The 20,373-nt window shown below is 51.8% G+C and overlaps 1 protein-coding gene across 11 annotated transcripts in view; it reads right to left on the bottom strand.

The window, feature by feature from the left end:
• The window catches only part of MSI2 (musashi RNA binding protein 2), a 394,348-nt gene that overhangs the window by 53,295 nt on the left and 320,680 nt on the right, over positions 1-20,373 (bottom strand). For all 11 annotated transcript variants that reach the window (XM_023244138.2, XM_023244144.2, XM_023244146.2 and 8 more), the window contains exon 9: positions 9,386-9,500. In XM_023244138.2, the coding sequence (XP_023099906.1) occupies positions 9,386-9,500 (115 nt within the window). The remainder of the gene's footprint in view (positions 1-9,385; positions 9,501-20,373) is intronic.

Consider the following 20,373-nt stretch of genomic DNA (forward strand, 5'->3'; position numbering starts at 1 on the left):
ACACTGGGCTTAAGAAGCCATGGCCCAAGGGAGGCAGGGTCCCAGGGGCTTATGTCCAGGCACGGACACTCCAAAGGGTGTCACAGCATCTTCCCAAGGCCCTCCGAGAACAGTGAGGTTCTGGCTGGGTTAAAATGTGCACCAGAAGTGTGGCCCGCACCCCGAAGCCTCGTGCCACATGTTTTCACGGGCATTTCACAGAAAGCGTACTTTCCACACGATCTCAGCAGGTCACCCCGGGGGTGGCCACTAACTGTGGGGTGCTTGCTTGTGGAAACTGCTGCCAGGCTGGGTGTGGGGTGCAGAGGAAACTAATGGAACGTTCTGGGGTTGGTGTGGTCCTCTGTGATATATTATGAAACTCCCAGTGAGCAGCCACTCGGCTCTCGACCCTGCATCGTGTTTGCTCAGGCCACGTCACGGTTTATGTCCCTGCCTCTTGCCCCAGGCTACAGAGAAGGCTGGCGTGTGGCCTGCTTGGACGGATTCTACCGGCCACCGGAGACCCGTGGCTACCCCCCTGTTCCCTTCCCGTCAGGCCCACTCTGCCTCCCTCCACTCAATGGATCATACTCTTACTATACTCATGCTCTTCAGCAGTTGACTTTTGCTTTGACCTCTGAGGTGGGTGTCTATGATTGTTTTCGGCTGCCCCAGCACCTGAACCCCATTTCTGTGTTTGAGTCTTAGAGAGAGGCCTGCCTCCCATCACAGAAGCAGAAAAGGGCCCTTGCTCTCTCTGAGCTAGGCAGCTGGGAAGTAGGTCATGAGCCTGTGCTCAGCCAACGGAAGTCTTCCTTGGATCCATTTCTGGGGCTAGTGGGGCGGAGGAGGGGGCGGTAATGCAGAATTTATTCTGATGACATCAGCGTGAGCCCAGCACCCGGCGGCGGCGGCAACGGTGGCCTCCTGACCAGGTCGTGCCTGGGTTGTGCCTGGGTTGTGGCTGTGGCTGACCGCCCAGCTCCCCGGTTCCTGCCTATTCTCCAGCCTTCCTGGCAATTCTGTGTGTTGACGAGGCCCTGCCAACAACCTCCTTTTTTTGCTTCCAGCAGCCAGAGTTGTTTCTGTTCCTTGCCACCAAAATGCTGGTAGGAAGTTGCTCTGATGGGTGGGGTTTATGATAGTCTCCATGCCCTCCAGCCACGAGGGCAGCAGTGTCTCTGCGGTTTTGTACAGCAACTTAAACACCCGCAGACACAGGCTCTGGGGTCTCACCATCCGTGTCCCAAGTGCATCTGGACACGTTACCAGCATCTTCTGACCTGCGGCGCGGGCCAAAGGAACAGGATCATTCCTGAGGTTTCATCTGGAGGGGACTCCGGCAGCGTTGAGTTACAGTCTGCTGGTCTTCCTGCTGCCTGTTCATAGAGCTTTGATGCCTTAGAGGTCCAGAGGTGGGACCCGCCCTTCCTCACATCTCCATGCCTGCTGGTGTCATAACTCCTGCTCCACCAGAGGAACTGTCATCAGACCCAGAAGGGGGGGCTCGCCCTTGTGGGCATCAGGACACTTGGGTTCCACGCTTGCCTCTGGTCCAAGGCCATGCCCTTGGCGGGAGGGTCTTCCTTGTCCTCTGTCAGCTTGAGTCTTGCCAGCCGTACAAAGCTCTGCAAGGTCCCATGCAGCATGGACGGGCCCAAACTCTCAACTGAGACCAGCCGTGGCTCTCTTCCCTTCCCTTATTTCAGCCAGAGCCTTTCCAAATTTGCAGTCGCAACTCACTGGCCAACTGACCTGTTTCCACCCCAAAAAGGGCCTCGTCGCCTGCTCTTTCCCTGGGTGTATATTGCTCAGCGCTCGGTGTCTCCCCGGCAGAAGGCTGCCCAGACAAGACAGGATGACCTGGCGGTTCTGCACCGACTGCTGAGGAGCAGGGTATCCAAGTGTAACGCTAAGCTCTGGCACCCGGTGCGGAAAGGAACACGGGGACAGAGAAGAAGGGATAGAGGCTAAGACTCGATGCCTTAAGCGGACGCACGCTCAGCGGCTTCTTCCCTGGTATTTATTTCATGGCTGGCCAGCTCAGTTCTCCTCCGAATTAATCACCTGCTATCAAATCAGATCTTTCATGACTAGATTTCTTAAACCATTATTTCAACAATATTGATAAACGGATTATATGCAAACAGCCAAATCACTGCTGCCTAGGGGCTTTCCTGGTGAAAAATGACTCCTTTGCTTCTAACTTCGTGGCACTAGGGGTCTGAAATATTTTAATCTGACAGCAGAAGTGTAGACCCATGTGTCATCTTCAAGACTCCTTCAGGGTGTGTGTGTGGGGGGGGGACAGTGGGGGGGAGGGCGGCACGCCCAGCCCCTCCCTGACTCGGGAGGGAGTCAGATCTCCCAGATCTGCTTTCTTCCGGGCATATGTGACCACCTTCAACAAGAAGGAAGACAAGCACGGTCAAGCTCACCCCAATTTTGGGCCTCACCCCAATCCCCCTGGACACGTCGATACTGTCTCCTGCACCACCAAGATGAGAATTTGGCACCTGCCAGAGTGGGGGGGAATCTTATCTCCGCCCCCCCACCGCGAACATCCTCTGGGTCAGGCAGATGAAATCATAAATTTATAATACAACATTACTTCAATTTTCCTCTTCATTTACTGCTGTGCAGCCCAGCTCTGCTCCAACGGCTCAGCGCCCCGGCCTCACGGGGAAATTGGCTGGCTGCATATGAACACCACATTAGAGCACACCGACGTGGACGCTCCATCAAGCCATATTACAGCGAGGTGACCCGGCCACCCCTTCCATGAGTAGCGGGGCCCCTCCCGCACCGGCCACTGCACCATTTATTTGCTCAGTACTCTGGATGCCTGATCAATCCCGCAGTAATTATCTCTTGTCACTAAAGGAAAAACTAAGCCTGCTGCCTGGATGGCCACCTTTCTGGAGGACAGGCTCTCCATTGTGGGGAAAAACAAAAAAAAAGAAAGCAAGTCAGAAATCAACAACAGCATTTGAATCTGCCAGTCAGATCACTTCAGGGCCTCCTTTCGGGGATGCCGGCAGAGTTCTTTGAACTGTGGTTCTCGATCTTTGCTCCGACTCTAGAAGATGTTCGCTCCAACCCTGGAATATGTTTGCATTCTAGGCTGGGCATATGACTCATCCTCTCCCGGGCTCTGTGACTCAGCTACTCAGTCACGGAAAATTGCTCCCGCCAGGCCCCCGACTTGAAAGGGACAAGAAAAGGGCTGCTTATCCAGGGACCTGCCCGAGCATGACATACGTGCCAAGTGGGCTGCAGAGCACTGCCCAGGGCACCACGTTGGCTCAGTGAGGTATGCATCCAGATGCAACACCTAGGGCCTGAGCCCTTCCCAGGCCAGGACGTGAAGGCCAAGGTCTACCGAGACGCCCAGACCCCGAAGCCCAGGAGCATCTTTAGGCCTACGCTGTCCAATTCAAATTGAAGTCTAAATTATGATGAAAAACTCCAGCCTCTTGGTCGTAGGAGCCACATCTTCAATGCTCAGTAGCCACATCCAGCTAGCGGCTACCATCTTGGGCAGTGCAAATATAGGCCCTTTCCACCATCACAGAAAGTTCTGGTGCACTGTGTTGTGCTAGAAGGAAAAGGAAGGGCTAGATTTTGAGTTTCCTGCCCACCAGGAAACAGCTGAACAAATGGAGACCTCCTCGGGAAGCACCTCAGCAGATATTCTGGGGAAAGACAAACGGGTCTAGACAAGCGGCTCTAAATTCCAGCCAATCTCCTTTTGATCTGTGAGTGAACACCCGAGGATTACAGCTCGTCTCTTCTAGATGATGATTTTTTTCTCCCTTTCATTTCAGAGGGGCTTAATGTCGGGGAACAATGGGTCAAGACTTCACAGGGACGTCACAGTATGAGCATTGTTAAGAATGCCTTAGGCTTTCTTCAGCTGGTCTACAGAGTCTATTTCCGGGCCTGCAGATTGAAGCTCCTCCAAGGCCTCAGCAACGAGGTAGCACTCTACCAGCGGCATCACACATGTTAAATAGAGTGTGCCCAGTGAGGCCAAGATAGTTAAAGGCGGTAGGACTATGTGGCTGAGGGCAGAGAAGGCCAAAAGGAAAAAAATATATCAGCAATAATCTGTTTGCTTTTATGAAGTCGATTTTCATTAAGAAAACCCAGAGGGGCGCCTGGGTGGCTCAGTCGGTTAAGTGTCCGGCTTCAGCTCAGGTCATGATCTCACAGTTCGTGGGTTCAAGCCCCGCATCGGGCTCTGTGCTGACAGCTCGGAGCCTGGAGCCTGCTTCCGATTCTGTGTCTCTCTTTCTCTCTGCCCCTCCCCTGCTTGCACTCTGTCTCTCTCTCTCCTCCTCCTAATAAAAATAAACATTAAAAAAAATTTAAAAAGAAAAACCAGAGATTCCAGTGCACCGAGCTGGATAATTGTGGGTACCTCTTGGCCGCCGCAAGGCAGTGGAACAAAGTCTGAAGGCTGCTAAAAGACTTTTCCAAGGGTCTCAGTTGATTTTGGTTTTGTCCGGCTCAAAGGCAGGGAGAGCTGGCCTCAGAACGACCCCTCCACCGCTCTCCTGCATTCTTTTAAAGCAATTCCCATCGGGCTGATTATTCTAAGATTCTGTCAAAGGCTCTGAAAGCTAAAACCAAAACAGCTGTAGGTTTCCTCCCAAGGACGTAGGCAGAGCCACATCAAGAGAGATCAAGAAAGAATAAAGTGCGACTACACGCTCATCAGCTTCCCTTCGATGCAATCTCCCCAACCACGGAGAAAACCTTAAAGGGTGTTTAAAAATTAGCTTCACAGTTCCCGAGTCATTTACAGACCAGTGTATCTGTTGTCTCCCTAGAATGTCTGCTCCCTGATGCATTCTAAGCATCTAGAACAGTGCCTGCCCTTCGTAGGTGCTCAATAAATATTTGCCGAGCGAATGGATTTAAAAGCTTTCATGGTTTAATAGTCTCACTTCTAAAAATCTGTACAAGGGTTACAGATTGTTTCTGCTCTTCTAACAACAAAAATGTCAATCACTGAATCCTCATTTCATTAAAGAGCTCTTAAAAAATGTTTTTCTGTCCGCACCGAGTTCATCAGCCAAACTGTCATGGTGATGGCATTGACATGTTACGGGTGATGGTAGTGATTCCAAGGACAGATGAACGCCATGGGGGCTGGGAGGAGACCCAGGTGACTTGTGGGGACATGTCAGGCCATCCCACCTTAGCGAAGGATCAGACTCCGCCCGATGCCACCGTGGTAAGAGGGAAGAAGCGAAAGAGCAGATGGCACTCTCCTTGCCCAGAGAGTCCAGAGGCCTGGGATGCCAGGCTGTGCCAATGCGAGCGAAGGGCAGCTCTGGGAGTCTCCAGCAAGTGCATCAGAGGCTCGGCAGACACTCCAGCCTGGCCGAGGAGGCAAGAGGCCAACCAGGCCGTGAGACTGTGAGTGTGTTCCCTGGCGCTGTGCGTGCTTCACCCCTTCCACCTGGACCTTGGGCTGAGCTGGTTCCTGGCTGGGGGAACATTCTGGCAGCTCTCAGGAAGGCCATCTCAGCGAATGTCTGGAGGCCTTCACCATAGTAGCTGGGGCCTCAGGAGGACTGGGGTCTGATGAGGCCTGGAGCCCTGTGCACAGATCTTTGTTGGGAGGCAGAAAGATAATCCAACTCCTTGGGCTGAGGGTCTGAATGGAGCAGGAGACTACAGGTGCCACAGCACAAGTCACACCTGCTGCTTTGTGTTCCCAGTCACTGGCAGGAAGGGTGTTGGGCACTGTGGAAGGGTGTTGGGCACCTGCTTGGGTGGGAAGGCCTGGGGCTCCCCACTACTTTACTAATAACAGCTCCCAATTTGAGTACGTACTGCTGTATTTTGTTGACTGGAAGACACGCATTTTTTTATTTTTTCACATTTGCACATCTCGGAAAGTAGGCTCTATCTCACGGTCATTGTGATAAGAAAGCATTGGTGCAGGTTAATTAACAGCATATTTATTTTTCTTTCTGAATGTTTGTACAAAGATGAATTTAACCACCTACGATACCTTGGATTTGATAAAATGTAGCACTGGCTAGACACAATATGGTTTCATTTATCATCAACAACCCTATGAAGTGAGAGTTTCCCATATTCCTATCTAAGGATGGGGTAAACCGAAGGACAGAGACGTTGTCACTTGTCCCAAGTCACAGAGCTCATGGGGTGAGGAGTCCAGACCTCCTGGTTCTCAAGTCCAAGGCTCTCCCCACTGGCTTACCCAGCCCCCACGACCCAATTGGTGGAGGCTAGGCTAACACCACCAATTCCATCCAAAGGGCTCTATGCTTGACTGGAGAAGGAGGAAAACCTCTGTGACAGGAGGTGGGGCTGGCTGAGGCCTGGGGGCTCTGCCTGGTAACAGCCTCAACAGACCTCCATGGGCAAAAGGCAAAAGCCTTAAGTGGCAGGGATGTCGATTGGTGGGGGGGGTGGCCCGTGGGAGGTCATAACTCAAGGACGAATAGATTCAACCACGACAACATTTTTAACCAACAATTACTTCTTTACTGCAGCTCAGGGATGGCATAACTTCAACCATGAGAGATGGGAAAATAAGTGGGGCAGGGGAGTGAGTTCCTGCCATTCATCACTCATCACACATCCCTCCCTCAAGAAGCAGACCACGAGGGTTTGCCCATCACCAGCTGGGTCAAAGCTAATCCTGGAGGCACCGAGCCTGGCACTCCTCCTCTCACATGCCCCGTGTGGACGTGACCCCTCCGCCAGGCCAGTGGGCTCTCAGGTTTCCACACGGGGACCCTGACTTTCTAAGGCTATTCCTGTCTGGATCACCCTTCGGTTGCTCACCTTCTCAGCTCCGCTAACAGGTCACCTCCACAGGGAGGTATTCCCTGATTCCTCAGACTGATTTCTATTCTCTATTATGTGCTCCTAAAGCACCCCATAACTCTATGAGGATAACTATCTGTAGGATTAGCTGTTAACTGTTGTCACGCTCACCGGACCACGAGCTTCAGAGGGTAGGGACCACATCCGCCTTGTTAATAAGCACTGTCTCCCAGCACCAGCCCGGGGCAACGCATGCAGCAGGTGCTCAAAGCCTACTCGCCCCTGAACACCTCCCAGATTCGACAAAGCCTCCCTGCCTTGGCTCCCATCTTAAAACCACTGGGTGCCCTCTGTTCAGGGATCCGAGCTTGGGTGTCCATGGAGACATCGGTCCCCAGCCCTTGCCTACACAGTCTGGGGCGAACGGTGACCTTTGCACCTTTGCTCTGTGGCAACTGACAAGAGTGAGCTGGCTTCGCCTCACGCCTCTGCACCTGAAGAAAACAGTCCATTTTCCTCAGCATGTCAAGGGCATCAAGTTAGACTCAGAAAGATAGGGCACTTCTGAAGATCTGATCCTAAAAAGGATTTATGCCCCAGGGCCTTTATATTCAACCTTGAAAATTCAAGACTCCCCATGCCAGCAGGTGGCAACTCTTTTAAGATGTGATTTTAAAATTTAAAACTATTAATCCATTCAGACCTTCTTTTGGTATACAACATAGAGTAAAAACTACATAAAAATGACTTTTTAAGCAAGAGCTAGCCAAGTGTCTCCTAGCCAACCAGGAGATAATTCCCACTGATTTTAAAAAGTCATTTCTGTATAATAATGATACTCACACACAGAAATACATTTAGTTCAGGTGCTTTAACTTTCTATCAACAGGCACGTCCCTATATACCACACCACTTAATTACCGTAGCTTTGTGCTATGTTCTGCTATTTGGTCAAACTGGCCTTTTCTCATTACTTTTTTGAAAACATTTCCTTAGTCTCCTGTGTTTCTTCTTCTAGATCAGCATTAGAATCGTTTGGCCAATTTTTAAAGAAGTACATAGGAATTTCCATCGAAACTTGGTTAAACCGATGGGGCGCCTGGGTGGCGCAGTCGGTTAAGCGTCCGACTTCAGCCAGGTCACGATCTCGCGGTCCATGAGTTCGAGCCCCGCGTCGGGCTCCGGGCTGATGGCTCGGAGCCTGGAGCCTGTTTCCGATTCTGTGTCTCCCTCTCTCTCTGCCCCTCCCCCGTTCATGCTCTGTCTCTCTCTGTCCCCCCCCAAAAAAAAACAAAAAAACAAAACAAAAAAAAAACGTTGAAAACTTGGTTAAACCGAAAGAATTCCTTCCAGAAGAAGTAAGTACCATTCCAGCCAGTTTCAGGAATTCTCATGGCATCTCTTTCCATTTCTTAAAGTTCCACAAAATAACTTTACCTCCCCTTGTTATTTCCTCAGACAAAATAGATACAGTTCTTTTTAAGAATTTATAACACCAAGAAAAGTTTTATACATTTTTTTTTTTTTTTAGTTTTATACATTTAAAATTGAGCCAGGAACGATTCAAAGAGCTGCAAATCTGAAAACACACAAAGAGCCGATCAAACAATATAGAAGGAGGACTCAGCCAAACCAAATGAAAATCCATTAAAACTAGACAGATCCTGTGCCTGAATGGAATTTTACCATTAACTACCATTTATCCCATTTAATTAGTATTTTCCCGACACACAATAACTTGCACTAAAATACCGTTCTCTCGCCTTGAAATTTCTAATTATTGTTGCGACCCACACCATTACGCTCCTCCACTTCTTTCTCCATTTTTCATGCCATTTAAGCGGTAAGATTTTCAATTATCTGCGCGGGACGGACAGAGATACCTTTAAGGAAGGGGCATAATATGCAACTTAATTTCTCTAAAAGCCAGGAGAGATCATTTTTTGTCAGAACAAACACACTTTGTCTTTCATCTTTTTTTTTTTTTTTTTTTTTTTGGCAAATAAAGAGTAAAACAGGCCATTTAAAACATCCATTTAAATGCAAATTCCGATATCCCAAGAGAAAAAATGTTAATCATTTAAATAGACAGGATTATAGCCCACCTTCATCACTCCCCCTCCTCTCCCAAGTTTTAGAAAATGTAGCCTCAGCTCACACAGGTGAAGCCGCGAGGCGTCCTTAGGTCTTTAAGAACGCCCAGTTAGTAGAGAGGAGTGAGGCCCGGGGGTGGCTTTTCTCCTTTTGAAAAGGGAGCGGAAAGGTGATAAAATAGTATCAAGCAGCTCTTATGAGCCAGGCATGGGACAAGATGATCTATCTATCTATCTATCTATCAATCATCAATCTATCACCTATCTACCTACCTACTTACCTATTTACCTATCTATTATCCATCTATTGTCTATGTATCTATCTCTCTTCATTTAATGGTTACAGATGCCTTGCAAAGGGGCCTGTCACCTTTGTTTACAGACGAGGAAACTGAGGCTCAGAGAGGTAAGGCAGCTTGCCCAACTGGTAGATGACCCGGCTGGGTGTATAGTCCGTGATGGCTCTGCTGTGTCCCCAGGGTCCCGCCCAGACTCACCTAGCATTCCCATGCCAAGCATGAACGCGTCCATGGTGTAAGGCAGTCCCCGGGCCCGGCCTCTTGTCCCCGGTGGGAACATGACTTCCTTAGGCTGAGCTTTCTTACATTCTACCTGTTAAACAGAAAGGCGAACAAATGAGATGCAAATGAATTCCACGTAAATGTCAAATGCAGAACGGATCTGGTTACCAGCTAAGGTATTTTTAGCCTTGCTCCTTATTCACTGTAAAAATAGCCAAGCCGAGTAAATGGCCTGCAAAACAAATATTTAAGAAAACACGCCACTTGTTGCAAATCCTGCTTTGGAGAAACCTACAAGGATGAAATTGGGTTTAGAGGGGTGGCAGGGACGCGGGCTGAAGACACACGTGCTGGCGCTGAGTGCTCAGACTGGGACGTGTGCAGACGATGGCTGCTGGGTGTATCTGTGAAGAAAAACAATAGCAGTAGTAAAAGTCCCTCACGACTGTTTGGCCCTTCACAGGCTTGCAAATTCCTTCAGGCCGGTGACCCTTCCCATCAGGCCACCTGATTCTCTCTCTTATTAAAGACACAGGCCAGTTAGTTTTAGCTCCATTTCACAGATGACAAAACTGAACACCGGCAGGCTTGCGTAATGTGCCGTAAGCCATATCCTGGCTGGTGCAGGTCTGGAAGCTGGAGTTTTAAAATTTCTAGGTCAGCGATGCCACCGTCTCCATAAAACCTGCCCCAGCATGCTCCTGGGAGAAGTAATGACATTAAACACCGCTTCTGTCCATCTGGATTACCGGTTTCTCATTCTGCAGCTACGTCTTCGAGTGGTTGCTAATCTTTCCCATTTCCCTTCTGCCTCCAAAATTTCTTAATCCTATTCTGCTCACACAACCCAGAAGTCACTTACTTAACCACCTTAATGATGTAGAATACAAACTCCAGGGGAGAGGTAAAACCGTTGCCTGCTGAAGTAGCTGCACTATTTTTAAGAGCGTGTTTCAGATGCCTGCTCTGTGCTTACTTCTTTGAGTTTACAGACAAACTTAACAAACATCGTTAACTGGCAATCAGCCCCGTCACTGATGAAGATGGGATGCTGTAGGGCAGGGCTGCTTATGGAAGCAAAAAGTATCAGCATGACAGTCTGACAGCGAGGGAGAGAAGAGAAGAATCAGGTACCATATTTAAAAGGGGGCCAGATGGCATAGGAGCCCAAACTCCACGTGGCTCAACAGCTGCTGAGGGTCTCACTATCACACAGAAAATTACTATCGTTGCCAGGGTATCTGAGATATGAAGAAGTTCCATTATGTGCCTTATACTTTGCTTTAAAGGGACCTATACGGGCTATCCACTTTGGAGATATGGATAGCTCTCAAATCTTCCCATCCCAAATATTTGAATTAAAAAAATATTTCATTGGGGCGCCTGGGTGGCTCAGTCGGTTAAGAGTCTGACTCTTGATTTTGGCTCAGGTCATGATTTCACGGTCTGTGAGAATGAGCCTTGGGCCAGGCTCTGTGCTGACAGTTTGGAGCCTGCTTGGGATTCACTCTCTCCCTCACTCTCTGCCCGTCCCCTGCATGCTCTCTCTCTCTCTCTCTCTCTCTCTCTCTCTCTCTCAAAATAAATAAACATTAAGAAAATATTTTAGTGCTTAAGGCTTGAGGGAAGCTTTAATTACCTAAAATATTAACTGGTCTTTCAGAGACACCAGATAACAGGTATTACTCACTCTTGCTCTTTAAAGAGTGATAACCACACAGTCTTTAAAAACATGGACAAAATGGCTCAATATTCAGGCTCAATATGCCTGATAAGCTTCATACAAAGAGTTTTTATAGATTAAAAAGAAAGAGATGAGCATCCCGAAATGGAAATGGGTGAACGACATGAACAAGCAATTCACAAATGACTAGTAATTAGACATATCTTTCATATCACACGTCACAAATGATACTCCTAAACAAGATACCTTCTCATCTATCAGCTTGGCTGTGATGACAGGATTCCTTGATGTCAGAGCCCCAGAGAGTATGGGGAGGAGGGGTAGGAATTAGCACGTATCTTTTTGGAGGGCAACAAGACAAAATATCGAAAGCCATACAAGTATGCATTCTTTGACCTAATAATCCTACTTGCAGGATAAAATCCTACTTTATAAGAATAAACTTATACGGATAAGGCTACTGTGGTGACAAGCACTGATTATAATACTTTCCTAAAGGAAATACCCTAAATGTCCAAGAACAGGGAATCAGTTAGCCAATTTTGGTTCATCCAAGCTGACTGAAAGCTATGAAGCCACAGAAAAGTATGCTGATAATAACATGTAACAGTATTGGGAAACCCTCAATCCAGGATGGTTGGTCACCCTAAATGTAAGGGGTGGGGGGAAGATAAGTAAGTGTAGATGCATATCATATATGGGGATAGGATCTTTGTGGAAGATAAATAAGCGTATATGCATATCCTATATGGGGAAAATATTACAAAGACATACCAAAGTTGCCTTAGAGCGACTTTGTTCTTTCACTTCCGCGGTGCATTTTGTTATTGCTGTTTATTTGCCAAGTTTTCTGCTTTGAGTGTTACTGTTGCAAGTAGTGGTAAGGAGAGGTGATTAAAACGAAATACATTCATCAGAATTGGTCTTTCAGATTTCTCTCATAAGCCCAGGATGACAATTTGCTCCTACGCTCCATCCCTGGGACTCCGAAGCAGGCTGAGAAAGCTCATTTGCAAGAGCCTGCCCGAGCCCAGGAAGATGGGTGTGCTCTGCAGAGGCAGACAGATAATTACCTGACGCCAGCACCGGGATCCGGAATAATACCGCTAACCAGCTCACTTCCTAATGGCCCTATCGGTGACAATCTATTGCATTGTCTTATGAAAACCTGCTGCCTGTTCCTAGGCAACCTGATCAACGAAAATTTCAGGTTTATACAGTTTTCATTTAGGGAACATAAAGGTTAACTGACTGTAATGGGAGTATTTTAAACAAACCCACCTACTCTCCCTCTCACTGAATAGGGCTGGCAGCTCCGTTTAATTCTGCTCTGTCTTTGCTGGTGCTGTTTTGGGCAGCGGCGGCTGCGTGGGTTCGGTCGACCACCCGCTATGTCAGCTGTGAGTGCTCCCCGAGGCCAGGGGCCATGGCACACGCACTCTCTGGGGGATCCCGGCACGTCCTGGGCACTTGAGTGACAGGGAAAGGTAGCTGCCGCACCAGGGAGCCTGGCCTGGCCTGGCCTGCGCTGAAGGTTTCTCAAAAGATCTCTCTGGACCAGGAGGCCTGCCCACCCAGCCCCCAGCTCCTTTGAAAACACACAAGAGGAAAGAGGGAATAGCTATTCTCTGCCTGCATTCTGAGTCCCTGCAGTGTGGGTCAGAGGTTTGCTGAGGATGAAAACTATGTCCTTCCCCCATCGGACTGGCAGAAGCCTCACCTCCTCCATCAGACTGTGAGTTCTCAGGGAGTAGGGCTCCAGGGTCTGCCCCTACTTCCCTGGTCCCTTGTGATGTCCCGTTCAGAGCATGCACTGACTCACATGCTCGTTAGGGTCATGGAAACCCAGTCTTCTCAATTCAACCACGCTGAGGGACTCAATGTGCCTGACAAGTGCTAGGCTGTGGGCAAAGCAGACATAAATAAGGCAGGCCTCCACCTTGAGAGCTCTCATTCTGTCGAAGAGAACAGGTTCTGACTGTCTTGTTCTCCTAACATTAAAGCACATACTCATAGGTCAACCTGCCTCCCTGTCATTTTCGGGCCTGCCAGCCTCTGGAGCGTCTTGAGTGAGACCACATTTGGGTCACCCTCCCCCACCCCCACTACCCTCCCACTGGGCCCCGTGCAAGCTAGAGAACCGGGCACGAATACCCCCAGTTACAGTCAGAACCCAAAGGGGGAACACCAGCCTGTCTCCCCAGCTCCAGTCACACACTCAGGTCATCTGGCCACACACGACATCCCTGGGATCTACTGCTGTGTACCTAACAACTTCCAAACTTCGTGGCCTTGAGTAACAGCCGAGTTAACGGTGGATCGTGCTTTCTTGTGGTTCTGTGAGCAGACTGGGCCCAGGGGGGCTCTTGGTGTCGTCTCTCATGTAGCTGTGGTCAGATGGTGGCTGGGGCTGGAGCCAAAGCCCGGACTCAGCTGGAGGTTCACTCAGGGGCTTCTTCACTCACACGGCAGGTGACGTCTAGGTTCGGCTGGGACCGTCCATGGGAGGCACCCACCTCTGGCTTCCCCGCAGCTCTCCATCTTCTCATAGCGTGGTGGCTGAGTCCCAGAGAGGGGCTGTCCTGGCATGAGAATCCCGAGAGACCAAGGCAGAGTCTGCAAGGCTTCTTATAACCTAGGCCTGAGAGCCACACTGCCACTTCCGTCATGTTCTTGGTTACACCTGGTCGGCCTAGATTGTGGGAGGGGACCACACAGGGTGTGCATACCGGGAGTTTAGACCACAGGGCTGTCTTCGGAGACTAACTACCACGCGAGATCCGTGAAGAGCAGCGAGCAGACAGGACAGCGGGAGGCCCTCCTCCCAGCCGTGGCTCTGTCTGGCTGGGTTCTTGGGCTAGTGGGCGCTGAGGCCCGCTTCCACCGTGGGGCACGAGGCAGGCATGGGAGCGCCCGGAGGGGGCAGCCTGGAAGGAAGTGCCTGACTTCCCATGGTCAACAGAAGCAAGGGTCCTCTTGCTGACCAGGCCTCTCGTCCCAGCGATTTCAGCCCTGCCCCCAACAGAACCCCACTTAAGGTACGTGCTCTCTCTGGGGTAGCCCTGGGCGGGGGCAGATTCTGTGGAAGGAACATCTATCTCCAAGTCTTGGTCCTCAGAACCCACTTCGGCAGCTTCTCACAACGGCTACAGCTCCAAAACACGACTGGAAAAAAGCAGTGTGGTCGGAGGGGCAAGAGATTTTGCAGGAAATTCTGTTTGAATCCGTGCTTGTAAGGAGCCTCAGAGCCACTTGTGACCGACAGCTCACATTAGCAAGACGAGGTCTCCGTTTTCCAGTTTCACGGCTGGTAAAGCCACGAAGCAACCCTATGCCAGGGGCCGGATGCCAAGGGCATGCCAACCCCTCCAAAGGTAGGGTTTGCCTTAAATTTTCGATCTTCAAATAGGCTGCTTTGTTTGGCAAACTGGCCTTGGAGGAGTGGGTGTGGTCTGCACAGTTACGGGACAAGAGGAGTGATTTAGCTGATCTAGCGGGACCCTTTAACGACAGGACAGTTAGGGCAGCGGCAGGACAGTTAGGGCAGCGGCATGTTCCTCTAGAGGATGAATCAGAGGCCGGACGTGGGCCTGCGTGTGTGGTTTCTGACGTTCTGTGCTGGCTGCTTGCCGAGGTGGGGCGCCTCTGCCCATCGGGACCCAACACAGCAAGGAGGTCTGTTTCCAACTCTTTATGTAGAAAGAGTTTTGCACTCGCAGAAGAAGTGCGAGGACAGTACAAAGGACAGTTGTAGGCGTGTCTCTACCCACATCTATACCTGTGAATGTTTTTCCCTGAACCTTATGAGAGTCCAGTGTGTACGTGATGATATGCATTTCCTAAACGTAAACATATGTCTTTACATAACCATGGTACGGTTACCCACCTCAGGACGGACACACGGACACGATGCTTCTATCTAATATAACTTCCATGGTCTTATTCTGTCCGGGGACCCCATGATGTCCTTTATAGGTATAAATGCATCTTACAGAACAGGAAGCTGAGGTCCAGGGACCTTAGACACCTCAGCTGTGGTTGCAGACCCAGACCACGTGTGGTAAGGCCGGGTTGGAAGCCAGGTCCGCCTGATGCCATGGCCCGTGCCCAGGGAGCCGGTCCCATGCCACACCCTCTCGTCAGGGGGACCACTTAGCATCGGCTTTTGAAGAAGATAGTGGGGCTTTCGTGGGGACGGCTTCCCTGTAGCTACTCTGAGTGGCCGCCTCGCCCAACTGGCCTGCAGCCCTTGCTGAGGCAAGCTCCCTGCCGGGCACCTTTTGGAAGAGGCTGGCAGTCTGAGGACGATGCCAAGGTCTGGGAAGTGAAAAGGTTTTTGTTTTTTCCCTGGTTTCTACATAAACGGCCCCAGTCAGCACATGGCCCTGGGGCTGGGAGGGAAACCAGTCGGGGGCCTTGGTCTGGGGAAACCCGAGCCCTGCGGCTGTGGCCTTGATTTACTACCCAGGACGAGGCAACCCTGTGTGGCCTGGAGGCTAGTGTTTGCAGCTTCACTTCTCACCCCAAACTGGGCACATCAGAAACGATGTACTCCCCCAGGGGGAGAGGAGCCCATGTCAGAGGATAAAATTCACTAGTGTCCAGAGAGACCAACCTGGACTGACTGTGTGGCCGGTGGAAGGGAAGGGAACAAAGGGCAGGCCTTCCGGGCGGGTGAGTGCTTGGCGGGGGAGGGGGTGGTGGTGCCCGTGCGCAGCACCTTCTGTGGAACTTCCTGAAAGACAGGAGCCTGACCTGGTCTTGCCCCAAGATCAGCTTCTCCTCCAACTCAGGCCGCACCTCTCCAGTCAGGTTCCAGAGGATTCCAGCCCGACACCGCTTCTCTGAAGCCCCAAGCCGACCACCTCTTCTGGGAGACAGGCCCCAAGCGGGTTCCAGGGAAAGCACAGGGCAGGGGAGATGCCACTCCAGTGTAAAGATCTGGGGTCCTGCCTGGAGCCCAGCTCTCTCTGGTGAGGCCGGAGGACTGAGCCGTACCCCCAGAGACCACACACGGTTCGGCGCACCGCCTGTGCTGTCCCATGGCCAGGCTTTCTCTGTCCTACCCACTGTTCTCTGTTGACCTCTCTGCCAGTCAGAAGCCTTTCTGGAGCGTGTAGGAGGGCAACACCTTTCATGGGACTTCTATAGGTTCATAACCAAGATTCGGGGCGGGGGGGTGGGGCAGGTGCTGCTCTCAAGGAAACTACAGAACAATGAAGACGCAAGGTGAGAGACTCAGGCGAAGAACAGAGTCTCTACTGTCCTGCCCTCTGCACCGTACCAGGAGTTAGCCTCAAGAGCATGGCAGCGACGGAACGTGCTAGAAACTGTTCAGGTCACTAGGAAATGAAGAGGAGAGGCCCTTTGTTCAATCATTACAGGAGCTGGTGGTGGCAGTAGTGAAACCGGCAAGGCCCTTCTGGACACAGGGTCTCGTAGCTGCTCAGGCCTCATAGTCAGGGAGCTGGCCCTGCTCAAGGCAGCTGCCGAATGAGTTGTGGAAGGAGGCTGATGGCGTAGCAAGGTGCGAGCGACGAGCATAGAAAGGGCCCAGTGAGGAGGCGGGGAGGGCTTGGGAGGGCAGGCAGGGCCATGGTCCTCCTCAGTGTGGAGCTCGAGATGGACCCACCAGGCATCTCCCGCTGAGTGACCTTCAGAGAGTCAGGCTGCCTTGTCTGCTCCAGGGTTCCCATTCCCTCCAGCCGCTGTACTTGTCCATGGCTAGAGGCAGAATGGAGTCACGACCGGCAGGAGCGTGTGGCTGGATGAGGACGAGGCCCGAGACACCATCATGGGAAGTGCAGGAGTCACACCCAGAGATCCTGGCGGCTGCCCTGGGAAGACCCGCCTGTGACTCCAGCAAGGGGAGGGTGCTTCTCTATCCTGCCTTGCCTACCACCCCCCCGCCCCCCAGCGGACTCAGGGAAGCCTCTCAGCTGGGCACTTCCGGTAGCAGCAAGCGAGTTCTATGTTCTGTCCCCTCGCTTCCCCCTCCCAGACATCTCCATCAGGCACTGTCCTTGTAGACGGGGCCCAGCCTGTGGCCAAGTACCAGAGAACCCATATGTACAGGATAACTTGTCTTGCCCTACTGGAAAAGGGTCCTCCTGCCAAGAGACCCTCACGAAAGGGCCTACTGTGCAAACCAGACGGACGTGCCAGCTTAGACAGGTAAAGGCCGCCGGCAGAAACATCCACCTTACAAAGGGCACACGCTTGCTATGAACGACCCAGACCCATTTGTGAGAAGCCCTGAGAGGCCCACAGGACACGAGATCTGGACTCTATCTCCCCGGTCAGTCAGCAGGATTACTGTAGGGAGGAAGGAACACATTGTTTACGGAGCGCTCTTTACGTGCTCAGTCCGGCCACGAGATCCTCGTGAGCGTGCACGTGTGTGTATACACACATCACCTCACGTACAGCATGCACACAGAGTGATAGGAACACGTAACACATACAAGGCACAGTACAGGGCACACACGTTCTCAGAGAACACCCACTGTTCTCAGTACCCTCGTTGATCAACTCATTTCCTCTGAGTTGGCTTTATCAGCCCGAAGTGACAACAGAAAAGGAAACTGAGGCCCTGAGGAATGGATTTGCCCAAGGTGATGAGGCCGGGAAGGACACATCTACGACTCGATCCCAGGTGCCCGACTTCCAAACCCGTCCCCACCTCTGGGCCACCGGCTACCCAGGCCCTGCCCGCACAGCCCTTCCCTACCACCGTCTAGCCAGCCTTCAAAGCCCGTTTGCACGCGATTCCTTCTACAAGGCCAACCCCCGTCCTCGTTCCAGACTTAATTTCATCCACTGTTTCCTCTGTTTTATTAAACTCAGCGATGACAAAGCGAAGGAGGTTATAAACCAATACTATTAACACCTCCCATTTAGCAGGCAGGGGCCGGGTGTGGACACAGAAATGAATCCAGTAGGATGTGGCTCTCCCTCACAAGGGCTCAGAGTCTGGGCAGGGAGTGGAGCGGAGCGGGTCCCCAGCACCCTCGGGGACACACACCCCTGTGACTGCAGCCTCCGCTCCATCTGGACCTGAGGGCGGGGGCCTGTCCTTTCCACTAGTCTAGTTTAGAGGCTAAGGCTCCTGGCTCTAAATCTCTGCTCTGTTCGCGAGCTCTGAGCAGGAACCAGCTGCCTGACATCTCTGTGCCTCAATTTTCTCATCTATAAAACAGAGTAACAGTAGTGCCCACCGCCCCACAGGGCTGCAGTGAGCGAAGAAATTAAAGCAGCTAATCCTGTAAGTGTTGGCGCCGGATAAAGGTTGGGGCATGCCTTAATCTCCGCCACGGGAGCCTAGGTGAGCATCTCTGAAGGTGATAAAGCCAGTTCACATCTGTGCTGAAGTCGCAAAGCCCAGGGAGCAGAGAGGCAGAAAGTGGCCGTCGCCCCCCCGCCCGGCAGTCTCTTGGCACCCCGCCATCGATTTTCTCCCTACCTCTCCCACCCCCACCTACTGGCCAGGTAGGGCCCGGTCTTCCTGCTTTCGTCAGCAAGGTGCGCAAAAGGCGCTTCACAGACTGCACTATTTGGGGAAAAAGCTGATGGTGGCAGCAGCAGCTGTTGTTTTTATTTCTGGGAACCTGCAAGGGCATTTCAAAGTGACAAGACACCTCTGCCTCCAGCAGGTGCCCAAAGGCAGCCGCGAGGCTGGCTGCGCGCCCCCAGCCCTTGGGGGGCGTTGCCAGAGACCCTGCAAAAGCCTTAATTTCTATATTTATAGGATTCAAAAAAAATTTTTTTTCCTTGATGTTTATTCTTGAGAGACAGAGAGAGAGAGAGACAGGGTGTGAGCAGGGGAGGGACAGAGAGAGAAGGAGACACAGAATCCAAAGCAGGCTCCAGGCTGAGCTGTCAGCACAGAGCCCGATGTGGGGCTCGAACTCACAAACTGTGAGATCATGACCTGAGCCGAAGTTGGATGGTTAACCGACTGCACCACCCAGGCGACCCTAATTTCTCTATTTGAGAGACAGAGAGAGAGAGAGAGAGAGAGAGAGAGAGAGAGAGAGAGAGGTGGCTGAGCATTAGCTTGCACCTGCCTGGGAAGTTGGGCAGAGCAGCTGGGTGAAGTGAAAGGAAGAACAGGCCCCAGAGAAGGGGTGCAGGGAAAGGGAAACAGCTTTTCCCAGTGGTCTCCATGCCCCCTGCTGACCCCACACGCTGTGGATGGTGTGCAGAGAGCAGCACACGTGGGAAAGTCCAGAGGGGCTGGGCCACCAAGAGAGGCAGAAGGACCCCACCCTCCCCAGGCCCCCTGCAGTGACCTTCCCAGAGGACGGAGGAAGGGTGAAGGAGCCAGAACTTGTGTGACTGGGAGGCCACCTCCCCGCAGGCCCAATTGCTTCTGCCTGAAGAGCAGCAAACGTTTACCACCCCGGCCTCCCCACCCTCTCCTCCCTCAACAGGCAAACCCCTCCACCCGCAGGGACAGAGCCGGTACACAAACATGTGCTTGCGTGATGTGGGGGTGGGGGGTGCAGGACCTCCCTCTCGCTCGTAAACACGAGGTTCATTTATTAAGTGCCTCTCTGGCATTTCCTGTTTTTGCCTTCATCCTGCTTGTTTAATATTGCATTTGACATTCTCATTTTATAAATGGTAACAGAAGCAGAATGGATGGCTAAAATTAGCTTACGAGCGAGGAGGATGCGGCCAATAGGGTGGTGAACACACAAGCCTAGTTAATTCCACCCACATTACCCGCCCCGCCCCCCACTCTGGGGCTGGTTCCCGATCAGCTCTGTGGCGGCAGTCTTCGGGGCCGAGGAGGAGTGGCCTCAGGGAGGGGATGGGTGCCCACTCACCGGGACACCTCATCCAGGTGGCGGCGCCCCCAGGCCAACCCTAGCTGGCCTCTGTGGACCACCTGGCCCAGCACTACACCCTGAGAGGCCCAGCCAGGACTGTCCTGCTCTCTGGTCCTCTTGCCCACCCCAAGTGTTCCCTGGGCTGAAGGTGACAGGCGTGAGAGCTTGCCAGGCTTTGTTTTTGAAGTGGGGTTTTCGGAACCTCCCCCAACGGAAGATTCAGCGGAAGGGCCTGGGTGAGCCTCCCTGGGACCTAAGAAATCCCTGCAGTGGCCCCTTCTCCTCTGCAGGATGTACACCTTCTCTCTTTAGGACCACCTCCCGGCCAGGGCGTGGCGAGTACCTGCCTTACACCCTCCTCCCTGCCCAGGTGTGCACCTCTGTCTGAGACCACCTTACTTTATGATTATACATTTGTTCAGTACTATGATTCTAAGAACAATGAT

The sequence above is a fragment of the Felis catus genome, chromosome E1 (assembly GCF_018350175.1).
Source record: "Felis catus isolate Fca126 chromosome E1, F.catus_Fca126_mat1.0, whole genome shotgun sequence".
NCBI classification, from domain to species: domain Eukaryota; kingdom Metazoa; phylum Chordata; class Mammalia; order Carnivora; family Felidae; genus Felis; species Felis catus.